This window comes from Meriones unguiculatus, chromosome 10 (genome assembly GCF_030254825.1).
Source record: "Meriones unguiculatus strain TT.TT164.6M chromosome 10, Bangor_MerUng_6.1, whole genome shotgun sequence".
In the NCBI taxonomy this organism is placed as follows: Eukaryota; Metazoa; Chordata; class Mammalia; order Rodentia; family Muridae; genus Meriones; species Meriones unguiculatus.
This window is the reverse complement of record NC_083358.1, coordinates 8,964,702-8,992,274: the sequence shown is the minus strand read 5'-3', so window position 1 is coordinate 8,992,274 and position 27,573 is coordinate 8,964,702. Positions and strand designations below refer to the sequence as shown.

Genomic DNA, 27,573 nt, shown 5'->3' with positions numbered 1-27,573 from the left:
TCTGTTCCTAATTTGATTCTTTTTTTTTTTCCGCCCCTGTAACAAGCAAAGTTCACATTACAGATAAATTGCCCGGAAATTTCAATTTAATAAGGCATATGCGTTTTTTCGGGTCCAGAAGCACAAAAAACATTTTGCAGGCTGGTATTTTCATACTGAAAGGTTTATTAAAAGGACAGCTCTGAAAATGTCAGAAATTTACATAGTGTGTCTGGCCAGTTGGCTTGAAAGGGCTGATTTAACCAAAGTACTCAAAAGCCATGACTTGGAAGAGCCTGTTGGCAGGTGGCCTTGAGCTGAGGTCCCCTGTGGGTCAGGCAGGAAGTACCTGCCACTCCCCAGCTGTCAGTTTGGATCTCATGGGCAGTGTGAGCTGGCGAGGGGGCAGTGTGGCAGTGTTTAGCAATGGAGCATCCCTTGGCTTCCGTGGCCACTGGTTGGGTTCTGGCCACAAATAGCAAGCAGAACAACAAAGGCACTTGGGGTACACAACCCCTCAAGGTACCATGGAAAGGGGCATCAAATAAAATAGGTAAATACAGGAAAACAAGCTCAAGTGATCCCAAGAAATACAGTGAATAAGTATGGGCAGCTGGTTGTTTTGTTCTCTCTCTCTCTCTCTCTCTCTCTCTCTCTCTCTCTCTCTCTCTCCTGTACACATGCATGGAGATAACAAAGGTGGACATCAGGCGTCTTCCTTTATTGTTCTTCACCGTATTTCGCTAAGACAGGGTCCGTTACTGAGCCTGGGGCTCACCAGTCCTACTGGATGGCTGGATAGAAAGCCCCAAGGATTTTCCTTTCTCCATGTTTCCACCCGCCATGCTGGACTTAACACACACAGCACCACTCGTGGCTTTTAATGTGGCGGGGTGGGATGGGGCCTCTGAGCTGGGCTCCTCATGCTTGTGAGGCAGGTGCTCTGCCAGCTGAACCGGCTCCAGCCCCTACCTGGCTACTTATTTTAATATCTGTGGTTTTTACTTTTACTTGTGTGTGTGTGTGCATGTGTGCATGTGTGCATGTGTGCATGTGTGTGCATGTGTATATGCATGTATATATGTGTGTATATGTGTGTGTACATGTATGTGTGCACATACACACATGACTGTGGTTGCCTACAGAGGCCACAGGCATCAGAGCCTCTGCTGATGTGGATTCTCAAGGTCACAGGGATCCACCGACCTCTTCCTCCTAAGTGCGAGGATTGAGGGAGTGTGCCACCACACCCATCCTCGACCTGGTTACTTTTTAAGGAAGGAAGATACGAGGCACAGCCCTTCAAAGCCACAGAAGGCCCGGCTTCCCTTAGACCCAGAGATTCTCAGGCTACTAACAATGGGTGCTCCGGGGCAATGCGGCTTCTGAGATCATGACTATGCACTGATGTCAACCTAATGTCTCTGAACACGAGACAGCAAGGCAGCCTGTGAATTCATTGCAGAATCGTGGCTTCGAGAGACGAAAGGTAAACGGCATGGGGACAAACAGCGCCGCTGGCACACCCGCCTGAAAAGCTGGATTGCCTAATTCGCTTTTTATTTATCTTCGAAACTGAGTTGCGTGACATGGGAATAAAATATGGTCCATTTAAAATACTCGTTATTTTAAATCTGTTGAACCACAAGTCATTCCTGGCTCCACTGTGAACCTGTCACCTGTAAAATGAGAAGCAAATGTCAGCTTTCTTTGTATGCTCCCTCGAACAATCATTCCCACTGAAAGACGAAAGGCACAGCCAGCGTGCGGAAGGTATGCTTGGCAGTGCCTGCCTCTGATCCCAGCACTTGGAAAGCCAAGATGGAATACGTGAGTTCGAGGCTGGCATGGTCTCCGTAGTAAAACCCTGTTCCAAACAGCAGGCGCCGGGATGAAGTTCAATGGGAGAGCCCTGGCCCGGCATGCACAGCTCTCCAGGAGGTCCAGTTCCACTGGTTATCATTCACCAGGTTCTCCACCTGGCTCTAGGGGCAGTACCTAGCCTTAAGCATGGGGAACAGAGAGCATGCTGGGTATGCTCTGGATTCCAGTCTCTGGAATCCCACGTGCCAGCACTGAATTCATTCTGCACTGTGTCTTAGCTGAGCTACTTTGGGGGAGTTGCTGAACTTTTGGCTTTGGTTGCTGTATCTTCAAAGCAAGGATAATGCAGTTTTTTATTGGGTTGTTGTGACTGACAGAGACAAAACTGTATCACTTAGCCCAGAGCTGAACACAGATATGGATTCCTGGCTTGGTCTGGTCAACTTTGACCTCATTCTCACACAAGACGATGGCCAGGGTGGCCGAGCCACACAGCCCATATTAAGCCGCAGGCGGCAAGGACATGGCAGGTGAAGGCACCACCAAGATGTCACACAGCGAGGCTGAGAGAGGCTGCCATTTTGAAGTGATCATTGAGGTGACGGGGTGTGGGTGAACCATGTTGGCCAGGAGCAGTCTCTCCATCCATCCATCCCAGCATGGCTGCCACTGCAGGAGCACTGTTGCCAGAGCTCTGTGGTGTGGGATAGAGTCACAGAACATCACGGGCAAAGAAGCAGAGAGGCCTCAGGTTCCAGTACACTGTGACAGAACCACAGTGGCCTAAAAACCACGGAGCTCTCGAGAGCCCGGTGCAGAGCCCTGAGACTGGGGTTTCCTCAAGTGCACGGAGCCTGCCGGCAGCCCTCCCCACCTCACAGAGAGAGACAGCAAAGAGCTTTGCCCTTCCCGGCTTGACACGCTCAACATGTCCTCTGGACTGCACCTTGGCTTCCTTGTCTGGGAAGGGAGCTTGTGATAGCACCAGGCCTTCCAGCTTGATGTGCAGACTGGCAGACAGTATGGATTGTGCCAGGCCATGTCTTGCTGTGGTGCAGGAAGCTGCCATCGTAGAAACGGATGTTATTAAGTGGGTGCCACACTCCAATGCTGTCCCAGGAGAAACAAGACCAGAGACCAACCTTGGGTGTTGTTCCTCAAATGCCGTCCAGCTTTTTCTTGCAAGTATACCTCCCACAGTCCAGGGTCTCACAAATTAGGCTGGTTGGCTTGTGAGTCCCAGGGACCCTCCCGTCTCCGTCTGTCCTGTCCTTCCCTTCAATACGGCACATCCTTCACCTGTTCTACAGGAAATGTGCAGGAGGTGTGTGACAGGAACGAGCCTGGGCTGTGGCTGGGGAGAATGGCTATGACTTTGGCCTCTGTGAGAGCCAGGCAGACCCTAAAAGGCTTCTCTGAGGTTATCACTAGCAGAAAAGGAGGCCTGCCTGACACCTGTGCAGCACAGCGCATGCTCAGAGTGGCTTAACAAATGAGTGTCTGGAACCGAAAGGTCTGAGTGTTAAGCATGGCCTAGTACTGAGCCAAGGAGCCAGGGCCCTATGCTCAGTTGATACGTCTTCACTCTAATTGGAACACAATCTGACGTTTGGGATTTTTCCCCCCTCAGGTACTCTGTTTACAAGGACCCAGCCGGCTGGCTGAATATTAACCCCATCAATGGGACTGTTGATACCACCGCGGTGTTGGACCGGGAGTCCCCATTCGTCCACAACAGTGTGTACACTGCCCTGTTCCTGGCCATTGACAGTGGTGAGTCACTCGGAAAGGACTAGCAGGGTCCACGCGTCAACCTTCAGGTGTATTTGTGTTGGTATGTTTGTTCTGATACATGTGTGAGGTGCTCATGGAGAGGAAGGAAGAGGAAGCCGTTCCTACCCGCACATGTGCCCAGGCTGTGGCATTCCCAAGCCAGGAAATCTCAGTGTTTGTGGAAAGGCAAATGTGTCCATTCAGGGGTCAGAACAGGGTTCAGTACATTCTTTCAGAGACGGATCCCAGGTTAGCAGGCCACAGCAGTGCCGTTGGTCTCTGCGCTGTGTGCTCCCCTGCACAGGAGGTTCTGGGGTGGGGTGGGAAAGATATCACTGACCCCTGGAACTGAACTGTCCTCATGGATTTGTCCCATCATGACTCAACTCCATGGAAAGACATTGGATCCCCCCAGCCAGTCACTGCAGAAGGACAAAATTCTGCTCCTTCAAAGGCTTAGCACTCAGTACCCCATGCCAGACTCCATGCTGGATGCCGGGGAGGTGGCAGCGAGTGAACTAGAACTTGTCTCCTGAAACACGCGTGTGAGTGGAGTGCAAGGCACCTCACGCACTCTCTCTTCTCTGGGGAACAGACGGTGTGGCCGTGGCAGGCCCAGGGAGAGTCACAGGGAGACGTACGCTGGCTAGGACCAGTCGCAGAAGTGAATGAGACGAGATCAGGTTCTGGAGATGTCACGGAGACCGAGAGTGCAGAGACGGCAGGTTTGCCATGAACTTGTTTCTGGGGTCTCCATCAGGCTATGTGTCTGCAAGTTTGGGGGGTCTTGCTCTAAGAACTGAAGAAGTGTATGCCAACAGCAGAACAGCAAAAAAAAAAAAAAAAAAAAAAGTCATTCATTCAAAAGCGAAGGGGCAGGCCAGATGCTGAACCACCTCTCCTGTACATTAACTTTGAAAATGTTTTGATTTCTGGATTTTTTTTTAATGTGTAAAGAGGCTGGTGAGATGGTTTAGCAGGTAAAGATGCTTGCTGCTAAGCTTGGGGACCTGAGTTCAATCCCAGGTCGCACAGTAGAAGGAGCAAACAACAAACAACTTAGGAGCAAACAACAAACAACTTCTGACTTCCACACATGAATCGTGGCACACACATACACACATGCACACACACACAAGCACACATTCACACACACACACACAGGCACACATGTACATACACACACACACACACACACACACACACACACACACAAAATGTAATTTTTAAAAAGTTAATATACAGACTAGCATTTCCCAGGATGGAGGTGTAGCTCAGAAGCACAGCCCACGTTTACCACGCCCTACGTTCAGTCCCCAGCCACACAAGAAAGATGAAAGTTTCTTCCAGGACATCATTTTCTCACCTTTGGTTTCTTCCACCCTTAACATTGCTGGAACTGTCCGTGTGGCTGAGTCTCACTGTGGTTCTCACTAGCTGTCTGGCTTCTGAGGGCACCCTATAACCACGTGGTTCTGCAAAGGGGGCGTGGTCTCGCCTGTTTGCTCCTGGTATAGTGCACACAGGACACCTGTGAGGCCCGTTGAACTCTGTGACGCAGTTTCCATGTAAACCAAAGAGGATTATTCTTGCTTAGAACATTGCAGTGAGGAAAGAGAAGACACCAAGCCTTTCCGAGCCCAGCAGAAGCCAGATGAGCTTGGCTCGGTATTGACTGCACCAGCCTGAGCCAGGATCAGGTATGGAAAGATCGGAGTCAAGACTGAGCCTCCTGCACCCAGGAAGAGCCCAGCGTGACTCTCGCCTCAGTCTCTTATACTGACACTAGATAAGGAAATTCAAAATCTGCTGTCACAGATGTCTCCAGAAGACGGAACTGTCCCCAGAGGTGTGAGCAGAAACTAGTTTTTTTGTTTATTTTGTTTTGTTTTTTACCACACAGAACTACTGTGAGGGATGGCCATATTTATTGAACAGAGTCCCAGAGAGAGCAAGAAAGACACACCCAGCAAAGGTCTTGGTGATCAGAGCTGTGTGCAAAGGCAGCTTTGATACTTGCTGGAGACTTATCTCCGGGAATTAGGTTTATCTGGGGAAAACCAATTTCTTCAGCACGCTAACAGGTGTCTCAGCTTTAGCCAAAGTGTTTATTAATTTGCTACAAAGTCAGTTTATTTGATGGAATCAAAGAATAAGGATTTTGTCATTTAACGCCAGGAAAGCTAAATCTCCAAAGTTGATTTTCTGCAGACTGAGAGTCACTCCAGAATTTGTGCCCAAACGCAGTGATAAAATGTCGGGCTGCTGGAAGTGCCAAGTTGGATGTAGCTGCAAAACTACAGAGTTCCAACAGTGCCCGCGACCTTTACTGTATAATCATCAGACCTACAGGCACAGCCAGGATCAGAGAGGGGAGCCGCTCCCAAGAGAGTGAAAGGATTTGGGGATCAGATTCTGGGTTAGAGTCAGCCATCACCCCTCCCCCAGGGGAAAGGGAGAGAAACTAGAAAAACATGCCACGAAAGCCAGGAGGAGCCAGAGGCGGAGGGGCACATGGCAAACTTGAGAGGCTTTTCCATCGTGGGCTTCCTTTTCTGCAAGCTTCTAAATCTTCGTTTATGTGTGTGCACACATGTGCGGATGCCCACAGAGGCCAGAAGCCGGTGTTGAATTTCCTAAACCTAGAGTCACAAAAGGCTGAGAGCCACCACACGTGGGTGCTGTGAGCTGAACTCAAGTCCTCTGCGAGAGCAGCAGACCATCTTAACCCCTGAGCTGTCTCTCCGGCCCTGTCCCAACAGACGGTCCGAAACCTCCTGCGGTCCCAAAGGAATATCAGAGCAACTAGAGGAAGCCAGCTAACTTCTCATTTAAGACGCCTGTCTGGTTCTGAAGGCGCCAGGCAGGGAGAGGTGAGATGGCTAGAGAGATGAGCTGCTTGCTCTACAGGGTCCAGAAGAGCTGTGTGTGGCTCCCAAAGCCTTCAGCAGGCAGGCAGGCAGGCAGGCAGGCAGGCAGGCAGACTCCAGGCGGCACAGGCATGGACTAGTTAGACTTGAAGCTCAGCCTCACCACCCACCCGCCTTCATCCCCCAACCCTGCAGCGGAGCCAGGACTTCATCCTGCCTGGGGGAAGTTCACAGGAGGAAACAACCAAGTTGCTCCCGTACATGATATCCAACTCAGAATCTAAAACAGCAGTTCTCAACCTGTTGGGTCTCAACCACCTTGGGGAAGGGGGAAGTCGAATGACCCCTTCACAGGGGTTATCTAAGACCATCAAAAAACACAGATATTCACATTATGACCTATGACAGTTACAGTTATGAAGTAGCAGCGTAAGCAATTGTATGGTTGGGTGACCACAACCTGAGAGACTGTATTAAAGGGTCACAGCATTAGGAAGGTTGAGGACCACCACTCTAAAACATCCCTGGAGCTGCAGAGAAAAAAGAAGTTGTAAACGACAGTCAAAGGGAAAAGCAGGCTTGGGCACACCTTGAATCAGCATGTTCAAGGGCTGGACTAAAGTGGGGGCCCCTGCACCCAAAGCTTGGGACCTGTAATAAAGAATCAAAATGCTGTTCCAGAAATCCTGGGCTCCGGGCTTCAACCTGGATGTGTGATGTGTGATACGAAGCTGTAGAAAACAGCCAGCTTCTAAGCACACAGAGAGAGTAAAGAGCTTGGTGGGGGGAGGGGCACATGAGGCATGAGCGGGGTGTGTTTGTTACTTTTCTGATCACTCCCACCACATACCTGATCAGAAGCATCTCAGCGGGGAATTTGTGTGAGAGGGCGTGGTCCATCATGGCGGGGCAGGCGCAGCGGTGGGCAGCTTCATGGCTGGGGAAGTGAACAGCAACTACTTGCCCATATCTCACCCGGCCAGACAGCAAGGGGCCCAGGATGGAGACAGACCAGAACCCCCAAAGCACCCCCGCAGAGATTCACATCCTCCAGTTAGACCCCGAATTTGAAACAACCTCCCAAAGCCAGTGCCATCAGCTGGGACGAGATATTCAAACACATGAGCCTTTTGGAACACCTCACATCCAAACAGTAACCTAGGGTGCCGTGCAGCTGGAGTCACAGGACAGGACGTGATACTGGCAGGGCAGCCATTGAAGATATGAAACTGATTTTTAAAAAAGACATGGAGAAGTTCAGCAAACTGCAGAGAGGATGAACTTGAAGGAAACACTGTCCAGGACACATTCAGACTGATGACGATTAAATACATGGAAAAAATGTTCAAAGCAATCTGGGAATGAAACGGAGCTCAGCAGCGAAGCCCAGGCTCGGCATTCACAAAGCTCTGCTCAAATAAAAACAGCATTAATTAAGTTTCTCATTTCTGTGATGAAATACCTTTCAGGAGCCACTGAAGGGAGGGAGGGCTTACTTGGGTTCAAGGGATGTCAAAAGTCATGGCAAGAGGGCATGGTAGCCAGAGAGTGAGGCACTCACATAGATACACGCAAATAAAAGCACAAATAAGTAATTCATAATTTTAAGTGACCCAAGAAGAAATCAAATAATCTTAAACGGCCCAATATTTATGAAAAAAAAAATCTCTGTTGAAATCCTTCTAATTAAGCAAACTACAGGCCCAGATGGCTGCCGCCTGTTTCCAAACATCTGAGACGGGAGAGTACCAATCTCACAGAAACTCTTCCAGAACAGCGAAAGAAGGGACAGTTAACAACTGTTTTCAGGAGAACGTGTTTTATCTAAAACATGGCAAAATCTTACACAAATTAAAATCACAGGCCAATCTCTCAAGCATAAAATCTAAAGTGCTTAAAGTATTAATGAGCCCAACAGGAATGATAAAAATCATCCTAATAGAGCCATTGGAGATGATTGCATATTAGGGGCAGGAAAGACGGCTCAGCAGTTAAGAGCTTTCCCTGCCCTTGCAGAGGACCCCACATCCGTAGCCATCACCCAGGTAAGATGGCTCACAATCTCCTGCAAGGCCAGCTCTAGGGGAAGTCCAGCGCCCTCTTCTGGCTGCTGTAGGTATTACACTCAGGTGTTGGATGGGGAAGGAACAGAGAAAAGGAGAAAGAGGGAGGGAGGGAGGGAGGGAAAGTGCTGCGTATTGAGTCATGATTTAAATATATACATATACTTCATACATATATACATACATACATATATTTAGCAAACTAGGCAATGTCCTTAATCTGACTTGAGCTCACAGGCATGTTCCTGCTTCAGCCAACATCTCGCTCAACAGCGCTATGCTAACAGCTTTTCCCTCAGTCATCTTCAGAGCAACAGGGGACAAAAACACAGACTTTCAGGTTTAGGGATGAAGTGAAATCAAACTCTTTTATTCACGGAGACTTTTAGCGAATTTAACAAAGGTGTCAGAGAAAGGAAATCAATACAGGAAGCGTTGGAAGGTGTAACTTTTATTCCTTGAGACAAGGTGTCCCTGTGTGTCCCTGGCTGGCCGCCAGCTCCCCGTGTAGATCCGCCTGCCTCTGCCTGCTGAGTGCTGGGATTAAAGGTTTGCTCCTCACCATGCCTCGTGGGAAAAGGAATTTTTAGGAGATTCAGTGGTAACGGAAATCCAAGCAAGGACATAAATGTAAAGAAACAGGTTCAACTTCTCTACACCGAAGCTACCAGTGACAATCTGAGTGCCTTCTGTGAAGGCAACTGTGGTGTGACTTCTTGAGCGAAGCTGTAAAATTAACATCCGCCGCCAGGCTGGGGCAGCACGACGGCCCAAAGAAGGATGCTTTCAAGTCCACGACCGACCGGTTTGATGAGCTTAGTGGGAGTGGCCTTACTAAGCAATGTCAGCTACTGTCTGTCTGTCTGTGTCTGTCTCTCCGTCTCTCGGGCTAGTTGCCAACGGCCCCCTCCCCCACCAAAACCGAGAAGTTGGCGCAAAACTGGTTGCAGAGCGCCACCTAGTGTTAAAGATGCTGAGGTGCCCACCAGCTCAAGTACCTAGGAATCCAGACTGAGCCAGTTAAACGTGTTCTCTCTTAGCAGGGGTTGTGCTGGTCTCTGAGAACAGTGTGTGTGGCTGTGGAGTCTGTGGTTTGCTTGCTTCATCTGGCATCCAGAGAAGCTAAGTAGCGGCTTGCTGATAGACACAGTTGCTTGGATGGGATTTGGAGGCCCAGCCTCACATCTGCATAAGCGGGAAGGTATACCATGTTTATGGACGAGATGATTTGGGACAATTGAAATGCCAGTTATTTCCAAAGTGGCTTAAGGACTGAGACACAATGCTGAACAAAATTCTGGGGGCGGGGGTGGCGGCAAAATATATATACATACATATATATATATATATATATATACACACACACACACACATATGTGTGTATACACATATATATATTCTGACTACAGAATGTATATGGAAGCACAAGGAGCTAAAATTTGTCAAGGCAATCCTGAGGATAAATTGGAAGACTTGTACTTTATACCTCTGGCCCTGTTGGGAAACAGTAGGGATTGAAATTGTATGATATTTACACACACACACACACACACACACACACACACACACACATACCTGACAGTGTTCATAGCAGCAACAGAAATAAGCAGAGCATTGTGATGCTTTTGTATTTCTTTGATTGGATTGCCTGGCAGAGATATTTAAGGGAGGAGCAACTGGTCTGGTCTCCTGAGTTCAGAGGGCACAGCCCAGCATGGTGGAGCAGGCCTGGCAGGTGTCGTGGCTAACCCGAAGCAGCAGAACCACATGACAACGGCTTCCTCACATAGCACAGCTCAGGAAACTGGAAATGCAGGCCCCAGCCTGAAGCAGTATGACCTTCAGAGGCCTTGGCGACCTATCTCAACCAGCTAGACCCCATGTTTCGAAGTCTGTACCACCACCCAAACACAATACAGCTGTGGACCAGATGTGCAAACATGGGGACCATGGGGAACATCCAGCCTCCAATCAGATGAGCCACATATGTGCCAGGTCCCTGGTTACGACATCGGCAATAGACACAGCCATGAACTGAGGAAGCAGATCTCTTCATTAAACAGTGCTGGGTTAAATAACACATCCCCTCGCTTCTTCAACCACAGACAGGAACCAACTCTAAACATGACAGCGGACTAAATATCATTCATAAAAATGTACACCCATGTCTTTAGTGTAGTCAAAGATTTCTTTTTTAAAAAAAGGATGCAAAATATGAACTGCAAAAAGCAATAGATCAATACCAGAGGAATGGCTCAGGGCAGATGATCTTGCTACCAAGCCAGACCTGAGTTCTGGGCCTAAGTGCCAGAAGGAGTGAAGCATTTTCTGTAGTTCTCCTCTGACCTACAGGCCACTGTAGCATGCACACACACACACAACACATATGTACACGTGTGACACACACAAACACACACGCCAAGAAGATGGAAGTTTTTCACACATCTACTAAGGTAAAAAAGCAAATGTTTCATTCACACAGTACATAAAAACAGAGTATATAAAAACAGTAAGTGAACAGCTTCTCCCAGAAACAAAATGAGCTTCACAAACACATCGTTGAGCAAAAAAAAAAAAAAAAAAACAAAACAAAACAAAAAAAACCAGCATCATGGACTTCGTGATTCAATCCAATCGTGATTCAATAGCAGGCAGGTGAGGCTGATCACGTGACTTTGCAGACTGCATGGTCGTGATGGATGGGAGCATTCTTCCAGCTTATGTTGGCAATGTGAGCTGTTCTGTTTCCATGAGAACTTGTAAAATGCCGAGTGGGGATGGTGAGATGCATGTAATCCAGCCTTTGAAGGCAGGGACAGGATCCCTGAGCAAGCTGGCTAGCTAGTGAGACTTGTCATATCAAGGGGGTCTGGGTTTGGCTGAGAGACCCTGCCTCAAAGACTAAGGTAGGAGGGTGACTGAGAAATGTGAACACACATGCAAATATGCACAGGCATGAAAAGGGGAGAAATGCATGGTGACAAACAGAGCAAGGACCTAGTCGGCTGGGCTGCTTTCTCTAAGTACCACCTTACCCTGCTCTCTCGGCACTATATGCTCCAGGGAAGGACAGTCCTCCTGGTGGGGCACTTCTGCAGAAAAGGACTGGGGGACTTCTGCAGAGGAAACAGAGAGAGGAGTGTTCCCTTTGCAGTCTAACGTAGCACTTTCCACATAGCTCGGCTTCTCCAGGTCAGAATGACTGTGGCAGAACCAATGTGTTGTCTTTTAAGTGACTCTTAACAGCTGGAACTGTGGAGTCTGAATGGAGTTATAGAAAAACACTGACCAGCCCTGGAAACCTAACCTTTGGTGCTGTGAGCTTAGGGCTTTAGAGCTTATACACATAATGTCCCAAGGATTGCTTCTTTGTGATATGGACAATGCTGAGATGAGAGATGGTTTGAGGAGAAAAGAATGCCTTTTTCTTAAACTGTTATCCAATTTAAGATTTATTTTTAACTATCTGTCTATGTGGAAAGGGGGGAGGTATGTGCACATGAGTGCAGGTACCTGTGGTGACCAGCAGAGGGCATCAGATTCCCTGGAGCTGCAGTTAGAGGTAGTAGTGAGCTTCTTGGCATGGGTCCTCTGGAAGAGCAGTAAGCACTACTCTTCAGCCCATTTTACTCATGTTAATGAGCTGAAGATTACCTACACATATCAATTCCAGGTAACCAACATGCTTTTTTTGTTTGTTTTGCTTTGTTAGCAAAACAGACCTTTCATGTTGGCAAGCATTTTGTCTTTAGAGATGAACACTGTCGCTTGCCTCATATGGTCCACATTTTCTGAAAAGGTTAAGACGGTGCCTTCAGAGCATGAAAACACTAGGGAAAGAGTTCAGCCAGCACAGAACTACTGCCCTGTCTTAGGAAGGGACAAGGAAGGGAAGGTACCAAGCTGGAGTGAGAGCATTAGGGAATGAATCAAATGCAGTCCTCTAGGCTAGTGACAGGCCAGAGCAGTTACAGTGAGCCAAGGGGGAATCAAAGATGATGGACATACTGCCAAGGTCACCTCCAGGTCTGGTGTTATCCTCACTGGCTCATGGGGACTGAGACCTGCCATGAGCAGTTTCTCAAAGCAAGGTCTCGACTCCCACTGGAGAGTCCACGGCTGGTTGCTGCTGCCAGGGTTACCACATCCTGTTCAGATTCTGGTAGACTGGTCCTCCACTTCCTCCCCAGGAGTCACACCTGTTGACACTCCTCCTGCTTGGAAATCAGAAAGGCTTAGTGTCCCCTAATGGTTAACTCAGAGAAGAGCTAAATGGTGGTTCCAGATACCAGAGACAGGTATTTCCGAGTATGTGTGTATGTGTGTTATATCTGTGCGTGTGTTCATGTGTGTTTGTATCCATGTGGGTGCCAGAGGTTGATGTTGGGTATCATCCTAAATGGCTTTCTGTACTTTTTTAAACTATTTTTTAATTAAGTGTATTTGGAGGGGTACACATGAGTACAGCTGTCCTCAAGGTCAGAGGCATTGGATCCTCTAGAGCTGGAGTTGCAGGTGTCTATGGGTCTGGGTCACCCCATGTGTCTCTGGGAACCCACTGTGGGTCCTCGACAGAAGCAGCAAGCAGTAACTGCTGAGCCATCCCTCCAACCCCTCCACCTCATTTTTTGAGACAGAGTCTCTCAGTGAAACTGTATCTCCCCAAGTCAGCAAGACCAGCTAGCTCACAAGCCCCGGGGATCATCCATCTTTGTTGTCCCAGAGCTGAGGGGCAGGTGTGCACCGACACGCCTGCTTTCACATAGGTCCAGGGGAGATGAACTCGTGTCCTCACACTTGTGTGGCAAGTTTTTCACCAACAGATCCATCTCCCTGGGCCCAGAGACAAGTGTTATGTTCCAATAGACCCAAACGTCCCATAGCTTCACACCAATGCTGTGCAGAGAATGTGAAAAGAAAAACATTCCACTTAGGTCTTCCTAATGGCTGGGGATATAGAACAGGAAGCCCTCATCGCCTCTGGACTCTTTCTGTGGTCACCAAAATGTTCTGTTTTCCATATGTTTCCATCTGGGAGAATACTAAAGTCACAAGCATGCTTCATGACTCAGCAACTTGTATAAAGTACCTTTGAGCACATCCGTGAAAAATACAGTGGGAGTTTATATGCTGGCTAGTTTTATGTCACTTTAACACAACCTGTAGTCACCTGAGAGGAGGGAACCTCAACTGAGGAAATGCCTCCATAAGATCAGCTGGAGGGCATTTTCTTAATTAGTGATCAATGGGGGAGGGCCCAGCCCATGGTGGGTGGTGCCTTCCCTGGGCTGGTGGTCCTGGGTTCTACAAGAAAGCAGGCTGGGGAAGCCATGAAGAGCAAACCAGCAAGCAGCACCCCTCCATGATCCTGCCCAGTTTGAATTCCTGTCCTGACTTCTTGTGATGACGAACAGTGATATGGACGTTTAAGCCAAATAAACCCTTTCCTCTCCAGCTTGCTTTGGGTCAAGGTGCTTTATCATAGCATTAGTAACCCCAACTAAAGCACTTACCAAGAAGACAAACCAAGATAGGTGTGTCTAACGGCTGTAAACTTAAAGTGGAATTGACCAAAATAATAATTTTTCATAGGCTAAGATACAACGTATTCCTGTCTGTCCTTCCCTCGGTCCCCTATGTAAAAGGTGCTCTGAAAAATGGCAGTGGGTCCAAAGTGAAATATATACAGTGTGTTCAAATGGATTAAAGGACAGGCTACTGTCCAGCCCCACAGTGAAGAGGTTTTGTTGTTTGTTTGCTTGTTTGTTTGTTTGTTTGTTTGTTGGGTTTTGTTTTGTTGTTTGGTTCTGTGAGTCAGGGTTTCTCTGTGTAGCCCTGGCTGTTCTGGAACCCACAGAGATCTGCCTGCTTCTGCTGGGATTAAAGGTGTGTGCCACCACCCACAGCCTGTGAAGAGGTTTCTGAGCAACAGCCCTCAGAGGGGACTGGAACGTCAGGAGAGACCTCAGTGAGATCATGTGAGGGTGAGGAAGTTTACTCAGATTGATTCTGCTTAACAGACATTGCTTTGAATAAAGCCAGGTCATTTGTTACAAAGGCACCCAAATGAAGCCAGTTCAGCACCCCTCATTTACAGCTACTGTATAAAGCAAGGGGGAAAGGTCGACGTCAGACCCAGCCACTAGCCTTCGTGCTGTCAGGGACAGTGAAATATCAGTCAGGTTGGAATTGCTGGCTACAGTTTTGTCATGGAGAAAATGACTCAGTAAAATGACTCTTGAGATCTGGTGCTGGAGTGGAATGGCTGGAGCTTTGAGGAGTTAGCTCTCCCCTCCAGCTCCTTGGGATGTGCCAAGCCCTCACTTCAGCGGCTAGGGGTCTCTCCAACTGTTTCTCGGTCTGCGTCATGAAGCTAATGCTGCTGGTCTGCTGGGTTGTCATGACAAAGCAGAAACCAGGGCCTGCGGCGATGGCTCCTGTGGTAGAGTGCTTGCGACACAAGCATGAGGTGGTCCCCAGAACCCATGTGCAAAGCCAGGCCCTCGAGAGAGCAACCAGTGCTGTTAACTGCTGAACTATCACTCCAGCCCCAGTAGGTGACCACTTTTGAGTCTTATTTTGCTTAGTGTTGTGTTTCTGAGGCTCGCCCATGTTGGAGCCTACTCCAGCACTTTTTGATGGCTGAATCGTACAGCGCTACATGGATATACCATGAATGTCTGTGTGTTCACTGCTGATTGGAGTCCGTGACTCCACACGAGGAGTTCACTTGCCCATCTGAGATGCTTTCCGGGTGTTCACGGTTTCCAGTGTTAGAATCCCACACAGCTGTGGTGGTTGGCTTTGACTGTCAATGTGACAATCTAGGTTCACCTGGCAAGTGTCTCAGCGAGGAACTGCCTAGATGGGGAGAGCCCATAGGCAAATCTATGGGGCTGGGGGGGGGGGGGTTCGTCAGAGTAACTGAGGTAGGAATGCCCATCTCTGCTGAGAGTAGAGAAAGCTAGCTGAGTACCCCAATGCATGCATTCATTCTCTCCACTCTTGGGCTCTTGGCTCTGGGTGTGATCCGACCAGCCATTTAATTTCCTGCTGCCTTGACTTCTCCATGGTGATGGACTGTGACCTGGAACTGAGACAGAATAAACCTTTCCTCCATTCAGTGGCTCTTGTAAGAGTATTTTAACAAAGAAGCAGGAAACAAAACTCAAACAGCTGGTGAGGCAGAGAGCGAATCCCTGGGGCTCTCTGGCAGGCCAGCCCAGCCTGACGGTGAGCCCACGGTTCTGGCAAGAGAGCCTGTCTCAGAACACAACAGAAACGGTTCCTGAGGAATGCCACCCCTACACCCACATGAGAACACACACCGGAAACCATGAAAACATAGAAAGCATCTTGGATGGTTAAGTGAACTCCTTATGTGGAGTCACAGACTAACTGGCCCCTTGCATTCAGATGTTGACAGCAGGTTTGTTTATAACTGGCAAAAATGGAAAACTCCAAATGCCCATCAGTAATGAACACACAGACATTCATGGTATGTCCATGTAGCGCTGCATGATTCAGCCATCAAAAAGTGCTGGCATAGGCCCCAACATGGATGAGTCTCAGAAATACAACATTAAGCAAAATAAGATTCAAAAATGGTCACATACTGGGGCTGGAGTGATAGTTCAGCAGTTAACAGCACTGGCTGATCTCTCAAGGGCCTGGTTTAAATTCCCAGCACCAACATGGCAGCTCACAACCCTCTGTAACTCCAGTTCAGGGGCTCTATCGCCCTCTTCTGGCCTCCACCGGTACTGCATGCATATGGAAACACATGCAAGTAAAAAACTCATACCATAAAATAATGTTTTAAGGTTCATACTGCATATTTCATTGATACGAAATGTCTGGAACAGTTCATAATGATAGACAGAAGGCTGGAAATTGCCCAGGGCCAGCAGTAGGTAACAGAGAATTAGTGCCACGGGTCTCTTCCTGGGAAGAATCAGAGTGTGGGGCTGGCTATGTGACTGTGAATTTACTAGAAAATCAATTTCTTGTAAAAACAACTGAAGGCTGAGAGAAAAAGGGGGCAGTGAAGAACTGGAAATTGTCTTTAATTCCTGTGTAACTTTTGAATCTAACATTTCCTTTCTGGTTATTATAGCCCTCACAGTTATTGTAAAGAAAATTAGAATCACAGGAAGGTATTATTTTAATGTTCATTACCTGAGGAGATAATTGCCACTTGGGTTTTAATATATTCCCTTCTGATCTCTTTCCAGCCACATACACATTTTTAAATTAGGATCATGCTATGTTTTCAGTTGTGTGTATCATCAGCGAGGTCTGAGGTTTACACGTGTTCCTGGGTAATGGAACCTACTAGGGGGGAAAAAATGCCTGATATTTGGGGAGTGAGCAAAATCCTGTTTGGCTAAAATTATGAATAAAACAAAATACGTGAGGTGTTTTCTCTTTTTTTGGGGAGGGGGGTTGTCACAGTAGTGAGGCATTTACCTAGAACAAAGGAAGCCTTGGGTTCCTTCCTCATTACCAAAAAGAAAAGACAGACTTTCTGGGCATAGTGATGAACTCCTATAGTCCCACATCCTGAGAGACAGAGGCAGCAGGATCCACAGGCCGAGGTGAGGCAAGGCTACATAGCAAGTTCACAATCATCTTGTGCCAAGGGACACCCTTCTCAGAAAGGAAGGAGAGGAGAGAGAGGGATGGGAGAAGGAAGTACAGGAAGGAAGGTGGAGGAAGAATGGAGAAGGGAGCTTGTGCCTGCTTCTTGATGCATCACCACCCTTCTTTCCTTCCTGATGGGTAAGGCCTCTCCTTTAGGGGCTAGTTCCCCCCCCCCAAATCATGGTTTAGAGATTTTTGTTTAATTTCATAGCAGAAATGAGATCCTGTAAAAAAAAATCACACAAACAGGCTGACGTAGAAAGTAAAGAGTTGCCAAGCAACTCTGTTGGCCAGTAATAATGAAGATGTCAGTTCATGACCCATGATAATCACTAGGCCTGGCCTTGGTGCCAGCACCCACACCCTGCATGCTGTCCAGCCATGGGGGAAACACTGTGATACAGTCTGGATTCCTAATATGTTGTTAGTGCAGTTAGCCGGTGGTAACAGGAAGCTAAAGATCTCAACTAGGTTTAGAATGGCTTAGTTAAGTGCCATTATTGGTTTGGGGGGGAGGGGAGTCTGTTTGGAGGTTGAAGAGGTGGCCCAGCAGTTAAGTGTGCTTGTTGCTGCTGAAAGGAACCAGATTTCAGTTCCCAGCTCACCTATCAGGTGGCTCACAAACACCTGTAACCGCCCTTTAGGAGATCTGCTGCCCTCTTCTGGCTTCTGTGGGTATTGCCTTCACATATGCGTATACTCATACACAGACACACGCAGACACATAAGAAAAATAAATAAATGGTGGCGGTGGTTTCCCTTACATGATGGACTGAAAATATTCACTCATAAAGGCAGAAAGTGGGGTGGGGCTGCCAGGATCTGGACAATGGGCCAATTGTCCAATTGCTGACAGAGCTTCGGTGGGGAAAAGTAAGGAAGTTCTAATGACAGAGGGACTGGGTACATGACAGTGGATATTCTCAATGCCATCCACTGAGCATTATACAAAAATGGTGAGTTTAACTCGACTGTAACACAATTAAGAAATAGCTCATAATGAGAAGATATAAATGATAAGAATAAAAACGAGATGGCTCAGTAGCTAAGAGCAATAGCTGCTCTTCCAGGGGACCAGAGACCAGTTCCCAGCTCCCACATGGAGACTCACAACAACCTGTAACTCCAGTCCAGGGTCCCATTGGCCTTCTTGCTTCTGCAGGAACCTCTATGCATGTGCATATATCCACACACATGTAAACATAAATTTAAAAAAAAAGAAGAATGATAAGCCCAAGTCACAGTTTATGGATTTTTTTTATTTCTTAGTGGAAATAAGATCCTGTTAAAATCACACCACATAATAAATATTCTGATGTAGAAAGTAAAAGATAAAGTCGGGCATGGTACCACATGCTGTAATTCCAGCACTTGGAGGTGAGGCGAGAGGATCCTGAGTTCAAGGCCAGCTTGAGCTGTGTAGTGAGTCCCATGCTTCTCTGGAATACATAGTAAGACTGTCTCAAAACAACAAAACTCTAGTTAATTAATTAGTTGTTCAGTCAATGGAATTTAAATATAAAGGACAACAGCTTATCAAGAGAAGACACTGTTACAAATGAGTCCACGGAGCCCGCGCCAAACTCTCTGCTCTGCACTTCCAGCCTCTGAGAGCCCTCCGTGGGTCTATACTGTGCCCAGGACAGCCATATGCCTCTAGAACGAGGGTCAGTGGCCTTCACCGGGACCCCTGTCACCACATCGAGGACTGGAATGACTCATATCTCAGAGGCCTTTCTAGTTCCCGACTAAATCAAACCAGATATGTATTCTAGGGGGATGGCCCGAACTGAGGCTTTTGCTGTTGAAATGGAAAGTCCATGAAAAAGAGGCACTGTCCTAACCAAGCTTCAGTTCTTAGATCTGTCACAAGGCTGTCCCACAGGCACCAAAGGCTGCTGGTGAGAAAGGGAAGAAAATGACAGGGGCTAAATGTCTAGAAAATACCCAGAAGCCCCAGGACTTCCAGTTATTCTTGGAACCAAACAGGCTTGGGGAGAGCATTGTCCGTGAATAATCCCTGAGCTCTGGATGTAACTTCTCTCCATCCCAGACATGCAAACTAGGGAAGCGAGTAGCCAGAGGCTCATCAGGTAAGGGCACTTTGTGTTTGCTGTGCAAGCCTGACCACCTGAGCTCAGTACCCGGAAACCACAACAGAGAGAACCAACTCTCAAAAGTTGTCCTCTGACCTCCACATGTGTGCCATAGCACAAGTACAGGAACACACACACACACACACACACACACACACACACACACACGGTAATAAATAAAATACAGTGAAGTTAAAATAACATGAACTAGGGAAGCAGAATAGAGCTTGCTGAAAGGGTTTTGGCTCACCCAGCCTTCTCAGCCAGAGAAGCAAGCTCTTTCTACTGGCTTCGAGAAAGACATCGCCAGCTGGCCGGGCAGTAACACATGGGAAATTGAAGACAGCCCCGTAATTAAGTTCATGAGAGGCCGATTCTTCTGGCCATATTTCAAACACCCGTAACGTCTTCTCATCTATTCTACCCAAACAACTTTACTTCATATTATATTCAGAGCGGGAGAAAAAAATATATATGTAATGGATTCTTCTGAGATATTCAATTAGTTCAATAAAAAGAGAAAAATAATTTTTCAAGAGAGAAATTTAGCCAACTGGCTAAAGCTGACGGTGAAAAACTGGCTGGGAAGTAATTATGCATTTCTTTGGAGTTGTTGTTCTAACAAAAGTTGGCGATGTGCACCTCCCACACACAGTGATTGATCACACGTGTTCCTATTCCATGCGGATTTGTCCGAATGTTCATTCTGCATCCATCTTTGGGTGCTGACACATTTCAATTCATTCCCAGCAGTTCAGAAAAGGCTCTCTATTCCACTGCTTAGAACTCGCTCTTCACCTCCCTTCAAGCTGATTTCTTCCCCATTGATGGAAAACAAAACAAGACAAAGCAGGACATGCCTGGAACATTCTCCTTGCATGATCCCATTGCTGCTTCTTATTTATTTTTGACGTGGGACTTCATTTTGATTTTGGTTTCTTTTGCTTATGGATGGGGGCTGTTGGAGCAGGTCTTAGTTTGTAGCCCAGGCTTGTCTCAGACTTACCATGTGTACAGGCTGGTTTTATGTCCATTAGACACAAGCTAGAGTCAGCTGAGTGGACAGAAATTCAACTGAGAAAATGCCTTCATCAGATTGGCCTGAGGGAGAGCCTGTGGTACATTTTTTTTTTTGAATGGTTGATGATTGTTGTGCAAGGGACCAACCCATTGTGGATGGTGTCACCCCTAGGAGCTATAAGAGAGCAAGCTGAGCAAGCCATGGGGGACAAGCCAGTAAGCAGCGTACTTCCATGACCTCTGCATCAACTCCTGCCTCCAGCATCCAGCCCTGACTTCCCTCAGTGATGGACTGTAACTAGAAAATGAAATAACCCTTTCCTTCCCGAGTTGGTTTTCATCATAGTGGATTTTTTTGCTTTGTTTTGTATTGTTTATTAGGATTTATTCACTTTGTATCCCAGCTATAGCCCCCTCCATCATCCCCTCCCAATCACACCTTCCCTCCCTTTTCTCCTCCCCAAGTCCACTGATAGGGAAGGTCCTCCTCTCCTTCCATCTGATCCTAGCTCATTAGATCTCATCAGGACTGGCTGCATTGTCATCCTCTGTGGCCTGGTAAGGCTGCTCCCCATCAGAGGGAGGTGATCAAAGGGCCAGCCACTGAGTTCATGTCAGAGATAGCCCCTGTCTGTTCCCCTTACTAGGGAACCCACTTGGACACTGAGCTGCCATGGGCTACATCTGTGCAGGGGTTCTAGGTTATCTCCATGAATGGTCATTGCTTGAAGTATCAGTCTCAGAAAAGACCCCTGTGCCCAGATTTTTTGGTTCCATTGCTCTTCTTGTGGAACTCCTGTCCCCTCCAGGTCTTTCATCTCCCCCTTCTTTCATAAGATTCCCTGGGTTATGGTGCTTTATCACAGCAATAGAAACCCTAATTGAGACACCATGATCCTCCTGCCTCAGCCTCCCAGATCATTTTCTTATCTTGCAGTTCACCTGCCCTACGTTTTCTCTAAAGCTGCCATCTGTATTTAAGCTTCAGGGGTCTGACAGTCAGCCCTCTAGCATTCTAATTTTCCAGAAAGGTCTCCAACTCAGCTCGACCATTTCTTCTGAGTCCTGTAGGTCTGCACGGTGTATACAGTCTGAGGGGCCATTAGCACAAACACAGCTGGTCCTGCGGTCCCTCAGAAGCCTTTGCCGTTCCTCTGATGGCCTCCTCTGAGCCCCTAGTCACCAAAACAAGACATTTTCCCTGCGCAAACTGCCCATAGCATGTGCAGTCTCCACTGTGGAGACTCCTGCCAACGGCACCGAGCATCAACCATACACACAGCTGTGTATTTTCTATCAATGAGTTGGATCACATTATTCCACAACCCCCTTCTTTAAAAATCATTTCTCTTTTTGTCTTTCATCTGCATATCTCTCTCCATTGTGTATGTATGGTGCCCAGAGAGGCCAGGAGAGGGTGACAGATCCCTTAAAATGGAGTTATAGGCTCTCCAGCTACTATGTGGGTGCTGGGAATAGAACCTGGGTGCTCTGGAAGAGCAGCTAGGCTCTTAACCACTGGGTCATCTCTCCAGCCTCACAACTCCCTTTTAAAATATCTGGCGGCAGTCAGGGGAGATGGCTGAGAGGTTAAAGGCACTTGCTGCCAGGTCTAACGGTCTGAGTTCAATGCCTGGGACCCACAGGGTAAAAGGAGGGAAGCGAATCCCCAAGCTGTCTTCTGACCTGCACAAATACACAGCCATGTACACACACCCACGCATGCATGCACATACACATGAACACACATACTCACAGAGTGTAATAAAAAAAATATTTTAACTAATTGCATCAAGCCACCATCATTTGGAGACTATCAGTAAAGTACTGTGATTTAGGTGCATCTGATCCCTATGGGAACAGAGGAAATGCGCATGCTTACAATTCGTAGCCTACAAATTAGCTCTGACTTTTCTAAGTGACCACTGGTGGCGTGTGTCTATAATCCCAGCACTCAGAAGGGTGAGGCAGGAGGATTGTCACTTCAGAAGGCCAGCCTGAATGACAGATCAAGGCACTGTATCCAAAACCCAAGGGCTGGGGAGATGTGACTCATTTGCAAAGCACTTGCCTATCGTGTGTGGCTGCTCACACATGCATGTGATTCCAGCACTCAGGAGGCTGAGGCAGGAGGATCAGTTTCAAGGACAGCCCAGACAAAAGTGTCCTCTTTTACAGAGTTGAAACCGTTACTGAATAATGAACACAAAAGGCACCAGGTACAGCTCAGAGACAGTGACCTGGTAGGCTGACATCCTGGCTCCCCCAGCGGCTCACTGATGCCTCCTTTTCCCACAGGCAACCCTCCAGCGACGGGCACCGGGACCCTGCTGATAACCCTGGAGGATGTAAATGACAACGCTCCCATCATTTACCCAACGGTGGCTGAAGTCTGTGATGATGCCAAAAATCTCAGTGTGGTCATTCTGGGAGCTTCCGACAAGGACCTTCACCCCAATACAGACCCCTTCAAGTTCGAGATCCATAAACAGACCGTCCCTGATAAAGTCTGGAAGATCTCCAAAATCAACAGTAAGTCAGCGACCACAAACGGCCAACCTTTGTTTAGTCCGCTTTGAACTTCTCTTCTCCTTCCTCAAAGATTCTCCCACTCCCACACAGCTTCCCACAGGGAGGTTCAGTGTCTGTGTGTCTGTGTGTGTGTGTGTCTGTGTGTGTGTGTTTTTATGTGTGTATGAGTGTGTGTGTCTGTGTGTGTTTATGTGTGTATGAGTGTGTGTGTGTGTGTGTGTGTGTGTGTGTGTGTGTGTGTGTGTGCTGAGTTTTCTGACCAGGGTGAGGATACCATCTGTAGATATACTGTCAGTTTCTTACAGGCACAAGCATGGCTGCTCTGCCTTCTGTTTCCTTCCTTTCTCTCTTCTTCACCTGAGGTGGTGTGCTGTCACTCTAGGGACAACTGTGACCCCAGCATTCCCTGGGCAAATCAGCACTCCTTGTGTTTCTGCTGGAGTGTTCAGTTAGAAGCTGGTTCTTTGTCCTTTCTCCTCCCTTTTCGCTCTAGTTAAACATCACAGGACTAGACAGACAGACAGACAAGACAGGCAGATATATGATTGATTGATGTTAGATAGACAAATAGATACATACATACATATATACATACATAGAGATACAGGACTAGAGAAATGGCTTGGTGACTAAGAGTACTATTTTAGAGGACTCAAATTTCAGTTCCCAGGACCCATGTCAAGTGTCTCACAGCTACCTAAAACTCCTGCTTCAAGGCATCTGACACCTCTCTTGCCTCTGAGAACACCTGCACACATGTGCATTCACATAAATACACATAAATACAAACAAAATAAATCTTAAGACTGAGAAAATGTTACTGCCATGTAGCCCAGGTTAGCCTTGAACTTCCTCCTGCCTCATCTTCTCAGGGTGTGGGAACTCCAGGCATGTGTCACAACTGTCCAATCCCATACATTCTTTCTTTGCAATTGACTTGTGCTGAGCAGCGGCCTTGGCAAGCCTGGGCTTCCTGCTTCCCAAGCCTCTCCTGGCTCCACTGTCTCATCTCTGGTGGGGGCTCTGTTCCCACTGACTTTCATCAGTGCTTTGCAAGAAGGTCTCTGGACCTTTTCCTTCCATTAGCCGTTAGAGCAGGTGGTGTTTTAGGACGTTCATAAAGCCCCAGCCCTCCATTGCATGCCACAGACCTCTTCCTGCTTGACCCAGCCTTGCTGGTGGCCTTGGCGTTCATCATTGGCTTTGATTCTATTACCATGGACCCTCTCTCAAGATAACTGTCACAGGCAGCCTCTCTTTCTCCCTTCCTTCCCACGTGGGTGGGTAGAACTGAAATGAGATGTAATGTTGATACCGGCCTTCCTGATTCTGTAGTACCCTTCATTCCTGGTGTCCCACTCACTTTCCTCCCCAGTGTGAACTGAGTCTGCCTTGTATTTGGTAATGAACTTATCCTGCTGTAAATGTCACTGTTAGGCCCAGCATGAGCCTAATTTCCAGAGGGATGAAGAGAACTCAGGAGACGGATCTCATCGATGCAAAATCGCAAGAGGTTTATTTTAACCATTGCACAATGGCGTCACCCCTGCCGGTCAGCAAAGAGTGACACTGGGAGACAAAGGCCTTGGGTTTTTAAAGGACAAGGTGTGGGAATTTTTAGGGATTGCAGTCTTGGCAATTCAGGATTGGATGAGGAAGCTATAAAGTAAGATAATTGGTTAGTCTTAGGTGCTCAAGCTTGGCCAGTCCTGCCAAGTGTGGATGTGGCTGCAATTAAAGGTGGAGGTGGGGGTGATTAGCTCATCCTTGGCGATCGGGGCTGCAGGCTTTTGGCCAGAGGTCAGGGGCTACTCAGAAGAAGGACTGAGGCCATCTGGGTTGGTTGCTAAGAAACACTATCTGGAAGAAAAGGGTCTGGCCATTCTTTTTGCTGAGTGAAGGTCATTGCTTGCTCACTTTTTTATATCTGTCCTCACATTCCTCCATTCTCTGGAAAGGTACTAAGAGGCTTTAGCTTAACCTGGGCCTAAAACTCAAAACTATAGGCTTTAGAAGACATATAGGTTACAGAGTTAGTCTGATCCTTTCATCACCAGAATTCACTTTTGCTCCAGTTATAGGATGGGGCAGTAGAGGGGGTAAAACTGTATTGTACAGTGGAACACAGAAATTTCTATTAGGAAAGGCCAGAGCTGGTTGTTGTAGCACCAAACCGCAGAACTGTTCATAATGAAGACCCTGTCTCTGAATGGTTCACCCCATGCAGCCTGTCACCACTCTGTGAAATGTGGCTATTGCCACCAAGGAACTTGCTTGATGGTAATAGATTTCACTGAGACACACCTATGATCACAGGTCATCTGCACACAGCGACTGCTGTGCACACCAAGGCCCCAGAACCTCACTCTGCATCTGGCAGAGGGCTTCCCCTCTCTCACAGGGACTTCCTGTCTTGCAGACACCCACGCCCTCGTGAGCCTGCTTCAGAATCTGAACAAGGCCAACTACAACCTGCCCATCATGGTGACAGATTCAGGGAAGCCCCCCATGACGAACATCACGGACCTCAGGGTGCAGGTGTGCTCTTGCAAGAACTCCAAAGTGGACTGCAACGCAGCGGGGACGCTGCGCCTCAGCCTCAGCTTGCTGCTGCTCTTCTCGCTCCTCAGCTTATCGGGTAAGTCCGCTTGACCCCAGCACACTTGCGTGTGTGCCCAAGAACCTCACCACTCGGGCCTGTCTCTTCCATTCATCTTCCCAAGGTAGTCTGTCCCCCACACCATTAGCTGATGTCCATATGGTTGAAACATGTTCGCATGTAAACATGTTCCAGCCAGTGTTTGACAGCATCTGGATGGTCTCCTGTCAGCGGAAGGAGACGCTGAAAGAGGCTCTGCTATTTTGCAAACCAGTCAAGAAGCAAAACTTCCCAGAGATTCTACTTGCCTGGAATTTATTAAAAAAAAAAAAAAAAGCATCAATATTTGTCTAACTGGCCTTCCACAGGTCACACCTCCTCCTGTTCTGCTTTGGATGTGAAATGTTCTGCACTGGCTCATGTGGTTGAGCCCTTGGTCCCCAGCTGTTGGCACTGTTCAGGGAGATGGCACCTATCTGACAGAAATGAGTTGCCGGGGAGGGGGACTGACCTTGGGGTTATACCCTGTCCCTGCACCCAGCAAGAGCTCTCTGCTTCCTGGTTGACTCCTTGTAACAGTGCCTCATGGTGCTGTGGCCTCAGGATGAGGCCTTGGTCATACCTTCCCTGATAGACTATATCTCTTGAACTGTGAGAAAAAAAATTAAAAAAGCCCCCTCCTTCCCTAGTGAGGGGAAAGGTAACTGTCAGGGAAGAAAGATGAAAGCTGGGCTGGAGGGAAATATATATTTTGGCCAAGTATGATGGTATTTAATCCCATGGGAACAAGGTTTGAATGGTTTGAATGAGGTGTTGAGGGGGAGGACCAGGAATGAGAACTGGAGAAAACCAAAGGTGGGACCGGGAGATTGCTGATGCCAAGCACATCTGTTAAGTACAGAATCTCAGATGCTATTTGTAGGAGGAGAAAGTCAAGGTCCGCAGAGAGCTAAATCAAACAATGCTGGCAAAGAGAACACAGGATACCTCAGACACAGCAGCCTTAGGACTGATAAACATAGCCCTTTAGAGGAGAAAGCCAAGTTCCCAGGAACGGGAATCTTAACTCCTTTGAGGCCCCAGCCCCAGCCTCAGCCCCAGCCCCAGACTGGACCTTACCAAGTCTGCAAAGACAGAGAACTAGTATTCCCTTTCTTCTTCTATCAGGGCCTCTGAGAAAGCCTTGGACTGATCTGATTCCCAGTATTTCATGAATTTAATGATGGTGTCTGTCCTTTAATCCCAGCACTCAGAAGGAAAGATGGCAGACAGATCTCTGTGAATTCCAGGCCAGCCAGGGCTGAGACTCTGTTTCCAAAAAATAGGAAGGAAGGAAGGAAGAAAACAGTATTTATAACTCATGCTTCCGTTCAGGGACTAGTAATAGCTATGACACAGTGAGAGTAAAAGAATTACTAGGCCAATGTCTTAGTTTCGGCTTTATTGCTAGGAACAGACGCCATGACCATGGCAACTCTTATAAAAGAAAACATTTAATTGGGTCTGGCTTACTGCTCAGAGGTTTAGTCTATTATCCTGGCAGAAAATGTGGCAGCACACAGACAGACACGGTGCTGGAGAAAGAACTGAAAGTTCTACATCTTGATCTGTAGGCAGTAGAAGGGGACAGTGTGACATACTTGGCCTAACTTGAGCATATGAGACCTCAGAGCCCACCTCCACAGTGACACACTTCCTCCAACAAGGACACACCTACTCCAACAAGGCCACACCTCCTAATTGTGCCACTCCTTATGTCTGGGCCAAGTATTTAAACACATGGGTCTATGGGGGCCAAACCTATTCAAGCCACCGCAGCTGAGCAGCACAGATGAGAGAATGAAGTGAACGTGTTGCCAGGCGTTCCTGCGTGAGGAACGTTAGTCCAGTTTTTACCTTGGCAGTTGTTCACATCAGCTTCTGCTGCCGAGAAGGCGCTGGGGTCCTGGCATTTGAACTTTGAGAAACGTATTGGTGTGTAGAAGGAAATACTGACAGAGGGAGCACAGTGAATTACATCTTGATGGCAGGGTGGGCGGGCCAACAGGAGTCACACATTTCAACACCCGACATTAGCAGTGTGTGAAGCTGTGTGTGGAACCAGAGTTCTGTGGGCAGAGCTAAGGAGGAAAATCCTGACCGTGTGTCACTGACTGCATCTTCCAAACAGACAT

General features: G+C 47.7%; 1 protein-coding gene and 1 long non-coding RNA gene across 2 annotated transcripts in view; one reads left to right on the top strand and one right to left on the bottom strand.

The window, feature by feature from the left end:
- Window positions 1-27,573, top strand: part of Cdh13 (cadherin 13) — a 969,722-nt gene that overhangs the window by 935,162 nt on the left and 6,987 nt on the right. The window contains exons 11-13 of the mRNA XM_060391900.1: window positions 3,434-3,576; window positions 22,567-22,800; window positions 25,220-25,438. Coding sequence (XP_060247883.1) covers window positions 3,434-3,576; window positions 22,567-22,800; window positions 25,220-25,438 — 596 coding nt within the window. The remainder of the gene's footprint in view (window positions 1-3,433; window positions 3,577-22,566; window positions 22,801-25,219; window positions 25,439-27,573) is intronic.
- Window positions 24,291-26,854, bottom strand: LOC132656802 (uncharacterized). Its single transcript, XR_009594527.1, has 2 exons — window positions 26,519-26,854; window positions 24,291-25,707 (listed from the first exon to the last, which is right to left on the bottom strand). It is a non-coding gene; the product is annotated as an uncharacterized LOC132656802 (long non-coding RNA).